Raw genomic sequence first — 13,971 nt, forward strand, 5'->3', positions numbered from 1 at the left:
ATGAAGATAAATCATTCTGTAAAATAATCATTTATTCATCTGAAAATTGAGATGAATAATATTTTGAATAATTCAAAATCCCTACTAGTCAAAAAATATTTAGGTTTGTTTTATTATATGTGTGTGTGTGTTTATAGTTAGGTAGTATATTTTCCTCATAATTATCATGATCAACATTAAAATCCTCAGAACAAACATAACCTCACAAAAATTTTTGGTAGCGAGGGAAGACCAACCTGGGATTTACAAATTTTCTAGAGGTCATTGAGAATGACTCAATTTAGAATTAAAGCTTTAAATGGGAAATACATTAAGAATATTCACCATTGATGTTCAGATTAATTTCCCATTGAGTCATGGTGTGATCAGTTCTGTTCTTCTACATGTTCTTCCTATTATATTATTCTTTTTGAGAATAAGGAACTTGCCATGTTACCTATAAAGCAGCATAAAGACTTCTCATTTTTAATGATGATTATTCACTTCACCAGCTGTGTAACCTGCCACAGTTCAACTTCTTTAGAAGAGGTTAATACTGAAAGACAGAGAAGGCAATGGCACCCCACTCCAGTACTCTTGCCTGGAAAATCCCATGGCCGGAGGAGCCTGGTAGGCTACAGTCCATGGGGTCGCTAAGAGTCGGACACGACTGAGCGACTTCACTTTCACGCATTGGAGAAGGAAATGGCAACCCACTCCAGTGTTCTTGCCTGGAGAATCCCAGGGACGGGGGAGCCTTGTGGGCTGCCTTCTATGGGATCACACAGAGTTGAACACAACTGAAGCGACTTAGCAGCAGCAGCAATACTGAAAGAAGATAAATTCTTCACGTTTACCTGGACTTCAGAAAGCTAAGTGGAATTTAATAAGACAGTAGTGATTTAAATGACAGTGGGAAAACATTTAAGACTGGTCCTCTGGAAAATATTTGTAAAATTATGTTGCTGATAAATATTGTCCACGTGCCTGCAAAGATACATGTTATATAACAGCCTTTTTGCTCTCTGCCTGTGATCAACACATGGTTGAATTTAAAAGATAATTAATGAAACATATTCACACTTGTGTGTGTGTGTGTGTGTGTATGAATTCACCTTTAGTTAGAGAGTTTGAAATGTGATGAATGTTAAATGATTATTACATTTAATTATCTAAACCAACAGGAAAATAACAAGTAAAGCAGAATTTTTTTTTTTAAGTCTGAGGTCTTTGTAACTTCTTAATAGCCATGTTTCTTTTTTGTTTCTGGGATGGTCTTTTAAAGGGGCAATTGCTTAATTCAGTGACCAATATTTAATTTTCTTAAAAAAAGAAGGACTTCCTTTATATGTAATTTGATAAAGGGCAGCAGATGGAGGTGGTTAAGGTTTCTTACAATTACAAAATCCTAGAGGTAAAAGGAAGCTTAGATGTTATCTCTTGTAGTTCAGGGTTTTTTCCAACCTTTTTGCTTCCATAGACCCTTTTGGGAATCTGGCAAAACCAACAGACTTTGTTTCAGAAAAATACTTTAAACATACATAATAGATAAAATACATAGGATTACAAAAAATAATTGAAATCATGAACAAAATATCTATTACAAATTATATAATAATAATACTGCCTTTTAAAATGCATTAAATGACAAAATCTAGTATCAAGTCATTTAGACACTACTGTAATTTGAAATCTTGGTGACATAAACAGTATTTTTAAATATGCATAATAATTTGATGATTATAATAATAGATTCTGCTAATATTACTGTAGTTTGTCACCTAATAATGAAAGAAACTAATAAAATTTAATTAGGTTGCTGAATAATTGTAATTTTTTTCTCCATTCTAGTGAATGGAATCCTCAGTTTTATTCACAGGTTCTCCCAAGGGGCCTCAACCTCAGTTGAAACCCCTGGAAACATCTTCATTTTGTAGCTAAAGAAACTAAGTCCCATAGAAGTGAGATAGCTTGACTAAAACTATACAACACAATATTAGATTAATCCTTGCAGAGGTAACCTCACACTTTACCTTAGTCTTTTTTGACACTTTCATCTAGAAATTGGCAATGATAGTCTTATGATTTGTCACTGATTTATGGCATGTTCTGAAGCAAATTGTTTCCTCTCATGTCTCAGATTCCACCTGTATAAAATACAGGTGACTTAAAATGTACATAAGGATAATAATAATGACTTAGATTTGTATTGCTCTTTTTCATTTTACAGTAGTTTTTACTTTTACATACATGATCCTACTTAATGTTCCTTATTTTGTGGATAAGGAAATTAAAACTCCACGATGTTGAATGTCATGTCTAAGTATCAGAAATCATACCACCAGACTTCAGAGGACAAAATAAACCAAAACTCTGAGTTCGGTTGCATATTTATTGTAATATCACAAACACAAACACAAATAAATGGTCATGAGGCTCAGATGAGCCAAATACTTATACCCTAACTTATCCAGATAAAGTGATGAATGAATAGAACTACAGAACAGAGCTTTTCTAGACCAAGTCTCCACTTTTGCAAAGTGAAGTGAGAAAGGAAAGAAATAGATTTTGAAAGTCTAAAATTGTAGAGTTGTTGGCTTAATGTTGTTCAGATCAATCCTTTCTTTCCTTTCGTTCATGGTAGGCTAAAGAGGCAAGTAATCTGAGGTCCTTTTTCTCTCTCCTCTTAACGTTTTACTTTTATGAGTAAATGATATTCAGTGAAGTTTGTTCTTTCAGAGGCAGATTACTCTTAAATAAGTTTAATAAGTTAGAGAAATTAAAGTCAAAAGGACCGTGATACATCAAATGTCTCTATCGTTCTAGTGAGCTGACCTATGAGATACAGAACATCCTGTTCTCTTAGGAAATAAGAAATCTTCTTAACCTGACCTAAAAACTTTATTGGACTCCAGATGTCACTATTTGATTAACTTTAAGCAGTATTAATAGTAATCTGTTTTCCTATTTCTTGCAGTCATTCTATAGGTTATTTCTTTGTTATAATCCACATTTTTTTTTCATGTGATCTCTCTTAATATTGGCTGGTCCAAATAAATAAACATTTTACAATACTATAGGAATAGCTATGGTCACACTTAGGCTGTAAATAATAAATTTGAATCTGTTGAAATTGAAAAAATATATAATTACTACAAAATAAACATTCAGAGTTGACAAATATTTACTCTGTATAAAACACCATATTTGATATAGTGTAAACTTATAGGTAAACTTTAGGTAAACTTAAAACTAGATTATGGTAATGATTATACAGCCAGATAGCTATTAAAAGCTATCAAATGTGTACTTAAGTGAACCTTATAATAGCTAAATTCTGTCTCAATAAGGCTGTTAAAGAGTTCAAGGAAAAAAGATTGTTTCTAGTTGAGGAACTGAGGAATATTTTTTGCCCCGATACAATTTAAACTGTATCTTAAAACACAAATAGTATAGGAAGTAGCTTGTCTAAGAACTAAAAGCTCAGGAGTACAAGAAATAATCTAGATGAGCTAGTTCAGATGTTGCTACATGCCTTAGATTGTATGGTTTTCATTCCTACCAATATACGTATGGCTATGTCATTTCCAAAAAGTTTTCTTCAATTCCTACTGAGAAAAACATATGACTGTACATTGAGGCCTTTTTTTCTTTCCATAAAAAATAAGAATTTGCCTCCATGTTGAGCTGATGGGGAAGTTATAATGAGGAGGGTATATAATTCAGAATTATTTAACAGCTGTCAGTGGCTCCACTGATCATAACAGCTACTGCTATTTGTTTCCACCTTTATGTTTAGAATCACTGATACAGATATTATCTCCTTTAAGTCCCATAACAGCTTTTATTTTTCCAGTGAAAAAAGTAAGATTAAAGGAGGGAGGGCCCAGGGCTTAAAATAATTAAGATGTGCTAAAGGAAAAGTCAAGATATTCTGGACTAAGAATAGGATGAGGAAGAAAATGGTAATATAAGTAAATGATCTTTAAAAAATAAAAATCTGCTAACTAAATTGTATGTCACACATGAATTAAACACGTCTCATACAAAAAATAAAGCAGGTCAAATTAACCACTATCATCAATAATAGAAAACCAAAGGTGAAATTTTTTGTAATAAGCCAATACAACCGTATTATTGACAGGAACAGCTCATTGTAAAAAAAAAAAAAAAGTCTTATTGATGGTAGAGAAAAGCACATAGGAGGCTTACTAACAATTTTTAAATAGGTAGTCTTCTTTATTATTTGCTTTTTAAAATTTAAATTTTAAAATTTAAACCAAACCATTGACATAGAATTTCTCAGATTGTATAAGTAGGCGTATATATGGCAAAATTAAATGTAAATAAAGCCAAATTAAATACATAAGCTTAATTTTTTAATTTAAAATGTAACTTCCAGCCAGTAAAATCATGCTGAAAATAAAGAGGGCATTCTTAATGTTCATCAAAGAAGATGATTTGTTGTATTCTTGGCTTTGACCCCACCTGACCAGCTGCTCAGAATCTTTAAATATGAGCCATATTGTGTAGATGGATTATTCCAAGTATTTTCAAGGAAAAAGAATGCAGATTAACCTGGTGAGCAGCAAAAGAGAGTCAGTTTTATGAAACCTGAGTTGATTAACCTGTAATCAAATATAGTCTCCATTTTAATATTTATACATCTTTACATTGTTATGAACCTATTCTTAACATGGGTTTTGTTTTGTTTCTCTCCTCCCTCACTTCTGTGAAATGCAGAAGGGAAAGGGTATTTGTTATTCACACATTTGCACCCCGCTAACTGGTGTTACACAACTGGCTTCCACTGGAGAGCCCCTGACATCGCAGGGAACGGTGATCAAAATTCCTCACACTAGCTTCAAGCTGGGGGCTCGTAGCTACTGCAGCATTGAAGGGGGTCTTTTCCTGGCTTCTTTAAAATAAGCATGGTGATGGGATGGTTTAAGGGAAGAACACCTCTCAAATCACTTGACCACTGCTGCGCTTCCGTGTGTCCTGCTTTCTTCATAACAGCTTGGCACTACATTCTTTACCTGTATCTTAGTGGGCCTGTGTGTGTACAGTGGGATGGGGTTGGGGGTGGGGGCTGTCAGTAGATGGTTATATATTCTGCATGCATCTTTCAATGTTGGAGTGATGTGCCTTCCCTTATGTGTCACAGATTAAATCTTCTGTGTTCCTGAGAGATTGGGCTGTCTCTCTCTTATTGTTGTGAGATTCGTGTGTTTTGATGTTTATACCCTCAAATGTTCTTCATGTTGCATTAAGCATAAGTTGAAATGTTCTCCCATAAGAGTTAGCTTTTCATGTTGGGCTGAACAAGTCTTCATTTTTGTGTAGCAATTCATGTTATTATAACCTATGGCTTTCAATTGTACCTCCCATAATGAAGAGCTGACTTTAAACACTGTGCTATTCTTGTTATGACCTAAGCATAAGGTAAGTCACTTCTCTAACTGTATCTAAAGATTGTGGTTGTTTGTTAAAGTTTCCTCAGCTTTGTTTAAAGCATTTTCACTTTTTTTCCTTACCATTTATTACATGCTCTCCCCCCTTTTGTTTTCTGTTTCATGGCTTAAGATTTCTTAATAGACAATGTGATCTTCAGCAAAAATTATGTTATATATGTAAACACATGTTGAAATGAATTAAATGAATTATTTGATGTCTGAAAGCAGTCTTGATTAGTAAATTAATTGCCTAATTTTCAGTAAGTCTCTTGTGTTTTTTATTTCCTCCATTAACTTTAATATACTGTTTCTACACATGATTTTAGTTTTGATTTCAATTAAAAGGGGAATGAATGGTCAATACCAATAATGTTAATTTTAGTAAAATAACAAAATCCAGTAGAATAAAGTAATAGATCATCCGAGGCCATACTTTCATTTTTAATCCTTGAAAAATTGGGTAAGATAAAGGAAAACAATAACAGAAAACCATAGAACTCAAGACAGATCTGTATTGCCTTCTTTATAGTCCATATTGTTCTTACAGTATGGAAATGGCAACCCACTCTAGTATTCTTGCCTGGAGAATCCCATGAACAGAGGAGCCTGGTAAGCTCTAGTCCATAGGGTTACAAAGAGTCAGACACAACTGAAGCGACTTAACATTGTGAGAACAAAAACAGTAGTTGCTTTTCAACTTTATCCTTTAAAGTAAACCCCATTACATTGTGAGCTAAGCAAAATCTTCATATTGAGATTTTATAAAATTAAGTCAGTATTAAAAAGACAACCAGTTTCATGGTACAAAAATGAGGGGCATTTACTGCATGCATAAGTATTAAAATGTTTTAATTTAATTTCCTCAATTTTTTAATGTATACTCAAAATCACTAAGGTAAAAAAGTTCATTTTATCACTGATTTTTGAAAGTGATTTCCCTCAAATTTGAGTCAAATAGCCAATGTAATGTAAATGAGAAAACATTGGTTATACTGATGTTGGCAATTTTTGAACCTAGATTCACAGATTTTAAAATTTGAGTTTGTTTCATCATCCAGATTTATCTTTCTAAAACTGTTTGAAATGTATCATTGTAAACTTATGTGCCACAAAGCAAGACTTGAGTTTCTTTATTAGATTCATGTTATGAATGCATTTTTTGTTTTTTAAGCCACCTAAGGAAGGGAGAGGGTTTTTTGTTTGTTTGTTTTCTTTTTTTATTGTGGTTTTGGTTTGGTTTGCTTTTTTGGTAAAACCAGCTAGTACTTCACCTCCATTTCCATTTACACAATATATAATCTGTTGAAACATTTGATGAGACAATTTGAACTACTCATCTGAACTGCTCTGTTCATTGTAAATCTCTTGTTTCTATCCATACACTAGCTCCACTCTAGATTGGAAGGGCTTAAAGATGAACTCTGGAGGAATAGAGGCTACGACTTAAGAGTAACTATTACTGATCAAAGGAGCTGCTTTCCATTCGCAAACATTGCTTTGCGCTATGGGTTTGGGCTCCTTCCGTTTCTACATCTTGTTGAAGACCTTCTTGACTTCCATTTGACTTCCTTGAACTCTGTTTTTGTCTTTTAACATTTTCCCCTTTCTTTTCCTTCTCTATCCCAGATTTTTCTCTCACTCTTCTAAGTATCTCTTGTGTTCTTTGAATCGCTTTTTAAAATGTAGTTTATCTCTTTATTAAGCTTGTCTATTATTTGTCTATTAGTATTTGTTTCTTTTCTCCTTTAAGGCTGTAGTGATATAGTTAACACTTATTTTCATTCCATGGTATGCCAACTTGCTTTTTATTTTGAAGCAAGTTCATTAGTCATTCTTACTCTCTTGGTATGAATTTTCAATAAGAAATAGCAGAATATTCTGCATTTATATATTGTCCCTTTCTATAGGCCATACTTTCTTTTCTATCTTCTAGATATACCCCCACTCAAGCCTCTCTCTCTTCTTTTTCTTTTCCTTGCTCTCATGTCTTCCTGTATTGTTTTAAGTAGTCATTAATATCTTTCCCATTTGGTCCAGAATTGTTATTCAATAAAACTGTAAGTAAAGCATTTAAGAATATTACTTCCAGACTAGTTTCTTCATTCTAGTGTATTTAAAACTAATTAAACTATCTGGGCCAAAAGAGAATAACTAACATCTGGAATTATTTTTCCCCTTTTTATCTTTCTTCTTTTCTTTTTTTTTTGGTATGTGTATGTGTGTTTTTCTTGTGTATGTTTGTGATTTTTTTATTTATTGTTGTTCTTTCTTTAAACATTAACACTTGTTTTTTTCAGGGAAGGACAACCATAACCCACCCTAAGTTGCAACATTCCTTTCATAATTTGTTTCATTACAATAGTAGACTGTGTTAAGCAATAGCAGTTAATTTGTTGTGTATACCATTTGGGGCAAGCTGCTGTGGAGTGGGAAGAAGAGGTGTTTAAATAGCTTCCTCTGAAATTAACAAGTGTCAGTGTCATCCAACATGGCTCTTGAATTCATTAGTTTTGCAACATTTAAAAGAATTTTCCCCTTTGAAATATTTGAATCAGCATTAGTTTCTGATTGATGTATCTACACACTTAAGAACTGGCAAATAAATGACTTTAATTTCATAATTTCTCTTTTCCCCTCATTAACATATATAACTCAAAATGACTATCAAGGACTCTTTGATTACAACTTTATTACTTGAATTGCATTATTATTTTAGTCAAGAGATATGCACAATGCCTTTAATATTAAGGGTCTGAATTCACAATTGAATATGTGGTCATTTGAATTTTTCCCCATATACTAATTTCAAATACAGATCAATTTTAAAATGCCTTTAGTTTTACCCTTGTCCCATTTACAGTATTGTGCCCCCATTTTTTTTCTAGAAATCAGTCCTTTCTTTAAGTAAGAAAAGGATAAGTTAAAAATATATGGAATAAACTAACATTTTTATTGACATGTTATGATATGTGCAATACATAAAGCCTTTGCTCCTAGACCTCAGGAGTTTGCCCATTAAATATGCATACATATCTGTCTGTCTTTGTCATGAGCCCTAAATTACTGAGTTTATGCTCTCTCTGCAGGTCCAGTCCAGGTGCAGCAGCAAGGAGAACATTCTCAGAGCCAGTGAGTATATCATTATTTCAGATGGACTACTGGATTAGAACTTGTGGTTCAGCTGGAAGGAAAGCTAAAAATGACATTTTAATGAAAGAATGATGTAAAACAATGGGGAAAGTTAATGTCAAGAATACAAATTTTAGAGCTTTGCCTTCTAAAAATATCATTATCAGTATATTAATGAATATTTCCCTTATACCAGTTGCTTTTGCAAGCTGACATCAGAACTTTGATAGCACTACTGGCTAGGATAGAAATGAGCTCCTCTGTGACTCAAACATGACAGCCCTCTTTAATTGCCGCACTGCCAAAAAGTTATTTGAGAACAGACTAAAATAATATAAATTCATTAAATGAATTCTAACTAAAAAAGAAACAAAAATTCCTAACAGGATACATCATAATCATTTTGTAAGTATGAATTTCTAAAAGATCTTATCTTCACAGGCAGCATGTTTTAGAACATAGTGCCCTAAACCAAGGATGAAGAAACCATAATTTTATTTTTCTGTTTTGTCACCAATGACATTTGCATGGAAGTCATTTGACTTTGTGTATTATTCATTTTCCTGTCTTATAAGAAAGAAATATAAATAGCTTTTCCTTACCTGTATCCTTGAAATGATTTGACATCAATGGTTATACTTTGAAAGCTTTGGGATTCTATGAGAAAAGTGCTGTGTAAATGCTAATTTTTTAGATATTGTTCTCTGTCACTTAATGATATGACTCTGTCTTCTTCCTGATCATTGTCAAGAAAAGTACAGGAGGGCCATACTGAAATTGGTCCTTACTTACACCACTGGGAGTTTTAGTAAATGGAATGGTTTCTGTTTCCAGCAGAGTGTCTGTATTATTTAACAATCAAAAAAAAAGTCAATAGAAAACTTCAAATAGGTAAAATTTTGTTTTGTTTACTTTAACCTAAAAATTTTTGACTTCTGGGTTGTGAAATCTGCTCTCTTAGCTTGAAACCTTTGAGCTATTAGGTGTTGGTCCTTTATTGGACCGGAACCTGGTGATCCGGAGTCAACGATGAAAGAGTGAAAGAAGGAAAGAGGCTAATATTCCCTGGGTTACGCTGCCGGCTTTCGTGCTCCAGGGAATCAGCCAGAAATAGAGAGAGAGAGAGAGAGAGAGAGAGAGAGAAGACAGACATGGGGACCAAAGCTCTGGTGGAGCAAAGGTGCTTTATTGAATTCTGTAAGAGTATATATACCAGTAGCTTCTTTACATAAAAATCAAGAGACCAGACTTTACAAGTTTACCAAGGAAGCAAGGAGCAATAGAGGCCATAAAGCCAAGAGGCGATCCATAACAAAAGGGTAAATAAACCCTTTCACCAAATGGAAAAGCTAATGAAGGAAGTCCTATACAAGCATCCCATCTCTTTGATCACCATCCTGGGAGAGGCTTGCCTGTTCCTCTCACCCCTGACAGGGACTGATAAGGAACAGAGGGCTCAAGAGAGATAGGAAACAGCACACAGGAATCTTACTGTTAAATGCTTCCTGACAATTAGGCAAACACACTGGCAGTTCTTTGCCCAGAGATTTCATATTAGAGTTATATAAAAATAAATGCAAACAGATTTGTTTAACTTGTATAGTTCTGTGAGTTTTCACAATGTCTGACAGACATGTCAATCTGAGGGAGGCTTTTCAGTTATAGGAGATGTAAAGTCCTATAATTCCTTCTTAAGACCTAAGATTGAGAAAACTAAGAGTCAGAGAAGTGATGATTGAATATTTACTAAAATAAAACAACAGCAATAAATAACATTTTAAAGTGACATTTTTCATGATTACTGTATAATTTCCATTCATTGTTGATCCTGAGATGATTGTGGATCACTGACAATGATTTTGATGATTCAGAACAAAAATAATTTCGTATTGAGAACAGATTTCTTTGAAATTTTTTTCACCTCTGTCATGGATCTTTGAGCTGGTAGAACTGCTTTCGTTTCAGTTATGCTCTTCCTGACTTGTTGGCTATTAATCAGATGGACGTTATGATGGTCCATGTTTTTCTCTTCATCTTTTCTTAGGATGAAATAGTCATGTAGATGCATGCAGAGAGCCCATCCTAACTTGTAGCCTCTTAGTTCTGTGAGTTCTACAAGTTCAAGGTCTTTCCCCTCAGTACTGCTTTAGTAACTCATGCCCATAACCACACTCAGGACTTTTTCGTCACCATGAGGTATTCTAACTCTGAACTTCTTAATCTCAGTACTTACTTGTGTGAAAGTTGCTCAGTCATGTCTGACTCTTTGCGATCTCATTGACTATACGGTCCATGGAATTCTCCAGGTCAGAATACTGGAGTGGGTATCCGTTCCCTTCTCCAGGGAATCCTCCCAAGCCAAGGAGAAACAGCCTCACTGCTTAATTTTACCAATTATTTAAAGAAGAATTAACACCAGTCTTTCTCAAACTCTTCCCAAAAATTGAAGAGGAAGGAACATTTCCAAACTCATTTCTTAAGGCCAGCATTACCCTGATAACAAAGCTAGAAAAAGATCCTGCAAGAAAAGTGCAGGTCAATATCCCTGATGAATGCAGATGCAAAAATCTCAATAAAATACTAGCAAACTAAATTTAACATTACATTAAAAAGCTCATTCACTATGATCAAGTAACATTTATCCCCGGGATGCAATGACAACTCAATATATGCAAATAATAAGTATGATGCATTAATTAGCATTAATAAAGTCAAAGAAAAAAATCATACGATCATCTCAGTAGACACAGAAAAAGCATTTGACAGAACTCAACATTTGTTCATGATAAAAACTCAACGAATTTGTATATGTGGAAAGACTGAGTGAGTGAAATTGGCTCAGTGATATCCGACTCTTTGTGAACCCATAGGCTATATGGCCAGCCAGCTCCTAGTCCATGGGATTTTCCAGGCAGGAATACTCAGTGGGTTGCCTTTTCCTTCTCCAGTAGAAGGAATAATAAAGGCCATATATGATAAGCTAACAGCTAACATTATATGCAATGGTGAAAAATTAGCTTTTCCTCTGAGGTCAGGAGCGATACAGTGTTGCTCACTGTTATCATTCCTACTTAACATACTACTAGAAGTCTTAGAGCAGTTGGGCAAGAAAGAGAAATGAAAAGCATCAGAATTGTAAAGGAAGAAATAAAATAGTCCGTATATGCAGAAGACATGATTTTATATGAAGACAGTCCTAAAGACTCTACCAAAAAAAGAGAATTTATCAACAAATTCAGTAAGTAACAGAATACAACATTGACATAAAAAATTCAGTAGCATTTCTATGCTCTGTCATTTATCTGAAGAAGAAAGAAAATAGCTTCAAAAACAATAAAATACTTAGGAATAAGTGTAACCAAGAAAGTGAAAGATGTCTACACTGAAAACTATAAGATATTGATGAATGAATTCGAAGACACAAATAAATGGGCAGGTATCCTTTATTCATAGATTTCTTGTTGTTCAGTTGCTAAGTGTGTCTGACTCTTTGCAACCCCATGGACTGCAGCACACCAAGCTTCCCTGTCCTTCACTATCTCCCAGAGTTTGCTCAAGCTCATGTCCATTGAGTCGGTGATACCATCCAACCATCTCGTCTTTTGTCTCCCCCTCTCCTCCTGCCCTCAGTTTTTCCCAGCATCAGGGTCTTTTCCAGTGAGTCAGCTCTTTGCATCAGGTGGCCAAACTATTGGAGCTTCAGCTTCAGCACCAGTCCTTTCAATGAATACTCAAGGTTGATTTCCTTTAGGCTTGATTGGTCTGATCTCCCTGCTGTCCAAGCGATTCTCAATAGTCTTCTCCAGCACCACAGTTCGAAAGCATCAATTCTTTGGTGCTCAGCCTTCTTTATGGTTCAGTTCTCACATATGTACATCACTACTGGAAAAACCATAGTTTTGACTATATGAATTCATAGATTGGAAAAGTTAATATTGTTAAAATGTTCATACTGCCCAAAGCCATTTATAAACAGTAGACTATACCTATCAAGAGTGTAATGGCATTTCTGTAATAGTCAAATCATATGGTTCAGGCACAGAAACAGACAATAGACATAGACCAGTGAGACAGAATCAGGAGCCCATTAATAAATCCAGTCATATATGGTCCACCAGTATTTGACAAGGGAGCAAAGGGAGCAATATTCAGTGGAAAAAAGTCTGTTCCATAAATGGTGCTAGAAGACAACTTTTCCATGTACCAGGGGGCATGGGGATAGTTTCAGGATGATTTTAAGTGCATTACATTTACTGTGCACTTTATTTCTGTTATTATTACATCAGCTTCACCTCAGATCATGAGGTATTAGACCCCAGAGATTGGAGACCTGTGATATCAGTGATCCCAGAGAAGTATAAAAGCTTGTGAAAACAACATTCTTACCTAAAAGTAGCACATGTTTTTCCTTGAAAGGCAAATATTATATCTGAAGCAGTTGAGCCACTGCTCTTGTAATTTCATGAACATATCAAGTGAGGAGTTCTTTAGTCTTGGTGGCATTATCTTTTGTTGTTCAGTCACTAAATCATATCCAACTTTTTGCAACCCAGTAAACGACAGCATGCCAGGCTTCCCTATCCTTCACTATCTCCCAGAGCCTGCTCAAACTCATGTTCATTACATCAGTGATGCCATTCAACCATCTCATCCTCTATTGTCCCCTTTTCCTCTTGCCTCAGTTTTTCCCAGCATCAGGGTCTTTTCCAGTGAGTTGGCTCTTTGCATCAGGTGGCCCGAGTTGGAGCTTCAGCTTCAGCACCAGTCCTTCCAATAAATTCAGGGTTGATTTCCTTTAGGACTGACTGGTTTGATCTCCTTGCTGTCCAAGGTACTCTCAAGAATCTTCTCCAGTACCACAGTTTGAAAGCATCAGTTCTTCAGTGCTCAGCCTTCTTTATGGTCCAACTCTCACATCCATACCTGACTACTGGAAAAACCATAGCTTTAACCATACAGACCTCAGGAACAGCATGAAAAAGCATTATCTTGCTCACCAGCTCATCTCTGAATCAGAGCATGTAGCACACTCCTTATTTTCTGGGCCTCTTATAAAGCTTGAAGTAAAGACGCTTGAGAAAGGAAGAAACCCAGAATTTCCCTGGAGTGATCAAGATTTCTATTCTTAAATCGAGGTCCAATTTTTCTATTTTTATAAAAATTAAATTATCTGACAATCTTTTTCTTTCTTCAAAAAGAAACCAATGGCTTAAATTGGATCCTGGGTCATGTTGGGGACTCTATTGAATGGCAGCATCAGTTTACAAAGATCATATCCAGTCTGTGAGTAGTAGCTAGCAGGCTTTTATACCACAAATCGAATGCCAGTCATTGAAGAATGCACAGTGACCTATTGGGGGCCAAAATACCCCTAAAGTAAATGTGAAAGCGTCAGTCACTCAGTCAC

At 34.8% G+C, this 13,971-nt stretch overlaps 1 protein-coding gene across 18 annotated transcripts in view; it reads left to right on the top strand.

The window, feature by feature from the left end:
• The window catches only part of GPHN (gephyrin), a 520,258-nt gene that overhangs the window by 363,016 nt on the left and 143,271 nt on the right, over positions 1–13,971 (top strand). For all 18 annotated transcript variants that reach the window (XM_070469503.1, XM_070469504.1, XM_070469505.1 and 15 more), the window contains one exon: positions 8,522–8,564. In XM_070469503.1, coding sequence (XP_070325604.1) covers positions 8,522–8,564 — 43 coding nt within the window. The remainder of the gene's footprint in view (positions 1–8,521; positions 8,565–13,971) is intronic.

Source organism: Odocoileus virginianus, chromosome 6 (genome assembly GCF_023699985.2).
Source record: "Odocoileus virginianus isolate 20LAN1187 ecotype Illinois chromosome 6, Ovbor_1.2, whole genome shotgun sequence".
Lineage (NCBI taxonomy): Eukaryota > Metazoa > Chordata > Mammalia > Artiodactyla > Cervidae > Odocoileus > Odocoileus virginianus.